Consider the following 7,400-nt stretch of genomic DNA (forward strand, 5'->3'; position numbering starts at 1 on the left):
ATAATTTAAAATTAATTCTCACTGTCCCCCAGGGGTGGACACCGAGAACTTTTTAAAAGATTTGTGTCTCTGTCCACCCGGGGTGGACAGAGACAGAGACAGAGACAGAGACCAGGGGGTGGACACCGGGAATATACCTAAAGTAACAACGACCAATATTTGCTGATTCTAAGAATATTAAAAAATATGTAAATTTTTAAAATAACCTTCTTAAGAATACGCCTTTTCACTTCTAAGAGAGAAAGACCTGAGAACTCCATTTACTATGATCCTTACAAACATACTTCAATATTTCATTCACATATAAAAAATGTAGAAAATATAAATATTGTTTTCAGGTATAAAAAGAAATGAAATCAGCAACAGTATGTGATGGAGTATGTGGTGAAAGCGTGCATCATATTGATCAAGTTAGTGTACAAGATAATAGAAGGAGTGATCAGATCTTTACTACAGTTCCTCTCCACTGGCATCGCTTGTGTTGGTCTAATAGCCAGCGGTGTCATTATTTCTATGGTAATTGTAAGGTAAATGAGAGTATTTCTACTGATTAGTTTATTGGTTTTACAAAAAAGATTGTCACTATCACTGTAAGTTTGCTTGCCAAATATTATTGTTTTACTACCAATGTAAACTTTGTTTTGTAGTACATAATGAGGACCTATTTTGAATTACATTTTGAGTATGTCTAGCTTGCTTTAATGCAGGTCAAGCGTTGGCCGTCCTTTTAAAACTAAAATAAATTCTCGTGACTTAAAGCTTAGCGATTACAGGAGCTACAGTAAAAACGATAAGAAAATACCACCTCCGATATTGTTTTTCAAATCAGCTTTCAACGAATATAACGATTAGTTATATAAATATTCCAAAAACTGGCTTCATAATTAAGCAAGCTATTTGGTGCGTGATCCAATTATGCGCGGTAATTCATTGAGATAAAGTTGTGTGACGCGGGTCGGTGATATCACGTACATTTCACGACGTGTTGGATAAAAATGTTCCGTAATCACCCCTTGTATCGTCCACTCATTACGTAGGCTTTGTGGCATATCAAATTATAATGTTTTGTTTCAAATATGAATTAATATCTACAGCCTAAATTGGTCGGTCTTTGAAAGACGGGTTTGTAGCTCTAAAGTAGTAAAAGGTGTAAAAAATATTTCATAACTAGCAAACCCGGCGAACTCCGTTTCGCCACCAAATGGCTTCGTTTTATGTAACATTTCGTTTTGTGATTAAGAGATGAAGAAACATTTTTTTATGTTTTATATTTGAAAATGAAAAAAATATTGCATTTCACAACAGTAATGAATTCATTTTGAATACAAAAATGAAGTGTCATTTAGTTGAACTTCTCTAAGTATATGAAAGTGAATCCAAAGTAAATACTGAATCGAAGCGTTATACGTGTCCGCAAATTATTCGAAGATTCATTGAAGTGCTCTTTGGTAAACCACATTTTTTGTTTTTTGGTCTGACGTTAACACAAACAAAGCGGATGGTTTACCAACTCGTGAACACGCAACGTATAACTGTCCATGTGAAAAACAATGATTCTCTAAATTTATCCCGCAAACACTAAGCGATTGGCCTTGCGACTTGTTAATTGTCATTGCGAACGCAAGGCGAACTGGAAATTGTAATCGTTTGAAGTCAAACGGAAGATCGGTCGGAATCATTGGTATTCGAGGAATACATACATTTTCACCTGCGTACTTTCCGTTAATGATGGTTGCCTCAATCAAATTCGACATAAGTCTTTTTACCGCAAGTCGAGTACCGTTGCAAAGTCGCGGTGGATTCAAATTACGCAATATCATAATAACTGTACCAACTTTGAGTTGCAAGTTATGTGGTGGAAATCCTGGTAACTCCAGAGAGTTCAAAAACTCCGTCGGATAATTTACTACTTCATCGAGATTTGTTATAGAATCAACGGATTTGTATGTTACCAAATCGCCTGCTATTTTTGATTGAATGGTGAAATTCAGTGCGTGTACATCATTATTCTTTGCGGCAAGAATTGCTCGTTCACTTAACCAAGCATAATTCTGATAATTCTCACTAATGTTTGGAAAAACATTTTCAATAAGAGCTAATTGAGAGTCTACAAATTGACAAAAGTCGTTGGTAAGAGTAATTAATCCAGATGTCGCATCAACTGGGACTTTTCCATTTCCAACAGCTAACAATTGTTTGGAAAATTGTGCAGCACTTTGATCATTTTGAAGTTGAACTCTCATATTAATGGTTAGCGATAATGTTTTTACGTTATTCCATAAAGGTGATGCCTTCAGGCAAGCATTCAATTCATCTGCAGGCGTTCCACGGGGAATTACTGGCAAAGTCTGCCTGAAATCGCCTGCCAACAATATCATCAAGCCGCCAAAGATGTTGTTATTTCGCCGAAGATCCTTCAGTGTCAAGTTAAGTGCTTCAAGTGATTTCTTATGTGCCATTGTGCACTCATCCCAAACAATGAGCTTGCATTGCATCAACAATTTTGCCATTGCACTGGATCGGGAAATATTGCATGTTGGAGTATCAATTGTGTTTAAATTGAGTGGCAACTTAAGCGCAGAATGTGCAGTACGACCGCCATCTAGAAGAGTCGCCGCAATTCCAGATGATGCTAACGCCAAAGCTATGTCACATCTTGATCGAATAGTGGCCAAAATCAATGAAATGACAAATGTTTTCCCTGTCCCTCCAGGTGCGTCCAGGAAGAATAGACCACCAGTATTATTGTCCACCGCTTGTATTAATGTTTCGTATACTTGTTTTTGCTGTTCATTCAGTAACGGCACATTATTTTGAACAAATTCCTGAAATGTATCAACATTGTATTGCAGCTCTCGATTTAATTCTTGGTTGAATGCATCGTGCATCGATCGATTTGGCGCAATCATTCCTACTTCAATCAGTAGCTTGTTTGCAATAGTCAAGCATTGATCCTCAATCAGAATCAATCCTTCATTGTAGATTTCATCGGTTATTTGCATGTCAGGATTATTCGTTTGAATGCGCAAACGATGCAAGATATCTTCACATATGTCGTCTTTGTATTTGTTCCATAACTGCATTGGTTGTGAAGGAAAACATGTGGTGATGATAATTGCGAACAGCGTTCGTATTTGGTACGCATTTGATGAAACAACTGAATCGGCAAGTGTTAAATCCCAATGAGAATCGTTCTCCAGCAAACCCAATAGTTGACATGCTTCTCGATATGTTTGGCATTGGTGGCCATTCACAGTTTTCAAATGCGCAAATGATTTTGGTCCACGTACATTTACCAACAGCAGTCGCAAATAAAAACATTCATCATTTCTAGGATGAACAGTATACATACGACCTAGTGCATCAGAGGAAAACACCTGTGGCCAATCTGGAACTGGGGTGCCTTGTTTGCGACGTTGGAATTTCTTTGTTGATTGATTCCAAGTGTAATACTTGGGCATTTCAACGTACATCAGCGTCGCTGCGAATGGATCTTTTTCACACATTGAAAAGAAGCTAGTCAATGTTGTCGATGGTGGTCTCTCAGCTCGTTGTGCGGCATTAGCCTCAGTGAAGTAAACTCTTTGGCCATTTTCCAAATGCACTGCTAAATGTACAACTGTGGGATATCTTTCATGAATTTGAAATGACAATAATCGCCACAGTGCTTCATTAGTACTGACGTATCTGCCCATTTGGAAGTTGCTGATTTCGTCATTCGCATTTTCCGACGCAATACCAAACACAGCCATGTCGCTGCCTTTTGTGACGTACTTGCACAAATATTTGATTGATTTGGCCGAATGACAACTCTCAACGTTTGCATGTGTTTCGAAAATTCGTGATAGCAGCCGGCAATATGGTACAATGAATTCATTTCCGATCTCAATCTCTTTATTTTGAACTTTGACTTTAATAGTTCGACCATTATCTTCTTTTGAACGCCGACGATAAACTGGATATCCATCGTGCCCTGTGACTGTTTCAGCAACTAACGGTCGCGGATATCGTTTTGTGCATTTTCCATCAGCCATGCAAGGCGATAATGGATTCAAAGCACCGCACGGTCCATGCACCATCTGCGTCGTCACAATGTCGTGTAGATGGGGATCAGTGACTGGATCAGGAATTTCAGCTGATATGATGTCATCCACTTCATTTGAATGTAATTTGTTCAGCAACCAAATTAGGATATGAGCATGCGGTAGTCCACGCTTCTGCCATTCCACCGAGTACATATAACAACGTGTGTCACCAAAAACTCGATACTTAGTAAGCACATCCATCATAACCTTGAGTTTTTGCTGAAATACTCTGGCGATTATGTCATGGCGATCTTGCGGTTTTTGTCCCGGTTCCATCTCACGTTCAATTTCCATCCACTTCGGATTGCAAGTGAACGTAATAAACAAATCCGGAGTTCCATAATTTCGCACGTACGTCATAGCGTCTTGAGCGTATTCGTGCATGTGGCGTGGGCTTCCGATATATGATGATGGAAGAATCGTCAGACGTCCAACATTCTGAACATCGCCATCTGAATGAATAGCATCACGCAAGTGTATATAGTCCTCAGATCGTAGCTTTGCCTGATTGTATCGGATGAACGCTAAACGTTCGGTCTCGACTTTGACATACATGTCGACAGCGAATTGCTGGAATAGCCGACGGCACTTCAGAATGACATTCTCCTCATGTGTACGAATCATCAAACGATACGCATAGTAATTCATTGCGCTTAGATTTTTATTCGTTGATACACCTGAAAATGCAAAATTAAATGAATTGTTAATAGAAACCAATAATAGCAATATAATTAGTGTGTGAATATTTTACCTGTAATTGGATCGACCATCTTCAACGTGATGTCGTATCCGTCTTGCCCTTGCCAATAAATGATTGGATATTGTAACGCATCGTACAAACGATGTGTCTCGTTTACACGATGCATGATATTGCTTCTTCGCTGAACGACAATGTCTCGCGATTTAGTTGGATCGCCAACAATAATTGCAGCAACATCATTAACGGTGGGTGCATTGAATCTTCGCACGTGTTCACCTGTTGGGGTACAATCCGCTCTTATGACAAATTTGTGCGTATCCGATGGCATTTGTTCCAATGCTGTTTTGAACATATTAACCACAGCGTTATTAGCGTGAAAAAATGCTTGCAACTGTTCTATAATTCGTCTCTTTAACTGTTGTGTTCCCTGTATATTGCAACGCACATTCAGCTGATCCACCATCGACGAAATAAAATATATTTGCAGAAATTGATGCGGCTCATCCGGTGATGGCACCATTGAACCATGCAAATGATATATTTGTCCTTGTATCTGTAATTGCAAACAATCATTTGTTGAAGAATACGGTGTAACTTCTGATCGTGTGATGGTGTAGTGTTTGGTGTATATGTAGTTTTTATTGTTGCAATTCATTTTGTTAGTGTGAGTGATTGGTTCTGTGTGTTGTATCTTTTACCTTGCAAGTCGGCATAAAGCCGCCTTCTCGAATGATATTAGCTCCAAAGGAAGTCATGCGAAAGCAGTTATTGTATTCAAGGATGTGTTGAAGAAAATGGTAGGAATCGTGATCACTTCCATCGAACAATTGTTTCAGTGGCTGTGGTGGTGTAAGTAATGTATCCAGTTTGACTTTTCCACTTGCGCAACACAATCCAGCCGTTTCTCTTTTAAACTTTAACGCATTACAATATCGGCATACAGTCGTCATTGGTCCAATATCTAAATTTTCATCATTACTGTAGTTCGCAGTGGGATCATATTGGAATGCCAAGCGATTGTATGATGCCAATGATCTTCGTGTGCTCACGCGCTGTCTTAATCGGGCATTTTCTCTTATTATATTTTGTCTTACTTCGCTTAAGTTCTGTGAATACACTTGTTGCTGGCTTGCATGTCTTGTGCGGCGGCCGATGTTCGCACGTCGTCCTCTAGGCATTTTGGACTATGGACAGAGTAGTGAATTTAACCTCAAATGCACGATCCACATAATTTACACAGTTTAACTTACCACCTTAAAGACAAAATGCCTGCTGTTGAAATCGAATAAAAATCTGCACAATACACGTAATTGATTTGTTGGTTTCCAATTAAAATGTTAGGAAACGAATAACTTATATTTTTTACTTTTTTGAACACAATACCGTTTTTTCACATGAAATTCTCTGTCAAACAATATATCACGCACCGGCACCATCTACAATGAGTAGCTGTCAAATAAAAATATTAAAAGAAATACGATACAAATATTGGTATGTAGTACATGCTATGTATCAGAGATGGCGCTGTATGAGAAAAATGATTTTCTCTGTTTTTTCGCCTTTCTGTTGAATTTTTTCCTGAATTTTCTTTGCTATAAACCTCGCGGAGCTCGAGACCTTTCCAACGAATCCAAAACCGTGGAAATCGGTTCGTGCGTTCTGGAGTTATAGCGTCAGGAAGGAAAACCAGACTTATTTTTATATAGTAGATAACCTACTATTATAATTAATGTGTTCATAAAAATCATTAATTTTAACAGCATAACTAATAGAAATGAAATAACAATGACACAGTTCTTGTTTACGTAAACTTGTTCGAACAGCGCTACGCCCCTACGCCGTAGCTTCGTAGCACAAAGGAAAACAGCAAGACTCTTAAATTAGGCCAAACGAAGAATATCAACTTGGTGTTTTGAAACAAAGAAAAGTAATGGTAACAAATTACTTTTTAAGTGGGGCAGAACCTTAAAAGTGTAATTTATAACAAACAAGACTGAGGACTAATAATTCTATATTAACCTACATTGTTTGTAACAAGTTCTGTAAAACAATTAAGATCACTCCCACTGTCTACTACTTGTTAACACGAGCTTGACTTTTATTGAACGTCTTAATTAGTAGACTTGCAAAATAGGTCTAAATTTGTTCAAAAGATTTATAACAATAAAACTCACTACTGATATGCGTATAACACACTTTTACCATTACTATATCCGGTTTCGCCACTTCTGAATAAGAATTGGATAGCTTTTCAAGTTGAATATTCACAGATTTTTTCTAATAGGTAAATGCTGTCACTGAATCCCTCGGATAGGTTTATCAAACACTTATCCGTAGGCCCTGAAAGTGGTCCTAAGTACTTGATCTAGTAGATATTTATATTTGAAAAAGAAGCATTTCTTAAAAGATTAATTGGTTATTTAACCATCATTGAGTTCACATCTAACAAAACTTTTACCTATGTAATATTAATTTTGCTCACTCATATAACGGTATATCCACCAAAACTTTCAACATACATAATTGATCCCCACAATGTTTATCCCATAAACCAACTTTCCCAATTTGACCAACGGCTTTACTATAACGGCTTTACATAGGCTTGTCATCATCCC

At 37.8% G+C, this 7,400-nt stretch overlaps 1 protein-coding gene across 1 annotated transcript; it reads right to left on the minus strand.

Annotated features, from left to right (window-relative positions):
- Positions 1-356: 356 nt before the first annotated feature.
- Positions 357-6,466, minus strand: LOC142977388 (uncharacterized). The gene is made up of 4 exons (XM_076121266.1): positions 5,484-6,466; positions 4,837-5,338; positions 3,997-4,762; positions 357-486 (listed from the first exon to the last, which is right to left on the minus strand). The coding sequence occupies exons 1-4, from the start codon at positions 5,961-5,963 to the stop codon at positions 357-359; spliced, it is 1,878 nt and encodes a 625-aa protein (XP_075977381.1). The 5' UTR covers positions 5,964-6,466.
- Positions 6,467-7,400: the final 934 nt, after the last annotated feature.

Source organism: Anticarsia gemmatalis, chromosome 12 (genome assembly GCF_050436995.1).
Source record: "Anticarsia gemmatalis isolate Benzon Research Colony breed Stoneville strain chromosome 12, ilAntGemm2 primary, whole genome shotgun sequence".
Taxonomy (NCBI): domain Eukaryota; kingdom Metazoa; phylum Arthropoda; class Insecta; order Lepidoptera; family Erebidae; genus Anticarsia; species Anticarsia gemmatalis.

Excerpts from the sequence above, each read along its gene's own strand:
- LOC142977388 (XM_076121266.1), bottom strand. The coding sequence starts at position 5,963 with ATGCCTAGAGGACGACGTGCGAACATCGGCCGCCGCACAAGACATGCA. Across the intron at positions 5,339-5,483 it reads GCTTTATGCCGACTTGCAAG|ATACAAGGACAAATATATCA; the intron begins GTAAAAGATACA and ends TTGCAATTACAG. Across the intron at positions 487-3,996 it reads ACAAAACGATATCCGCGACC|ACCAACACAAGCGATGCCAG; the intron begins GTTAGTTGCTGA and ends GCTGGCTATTAG.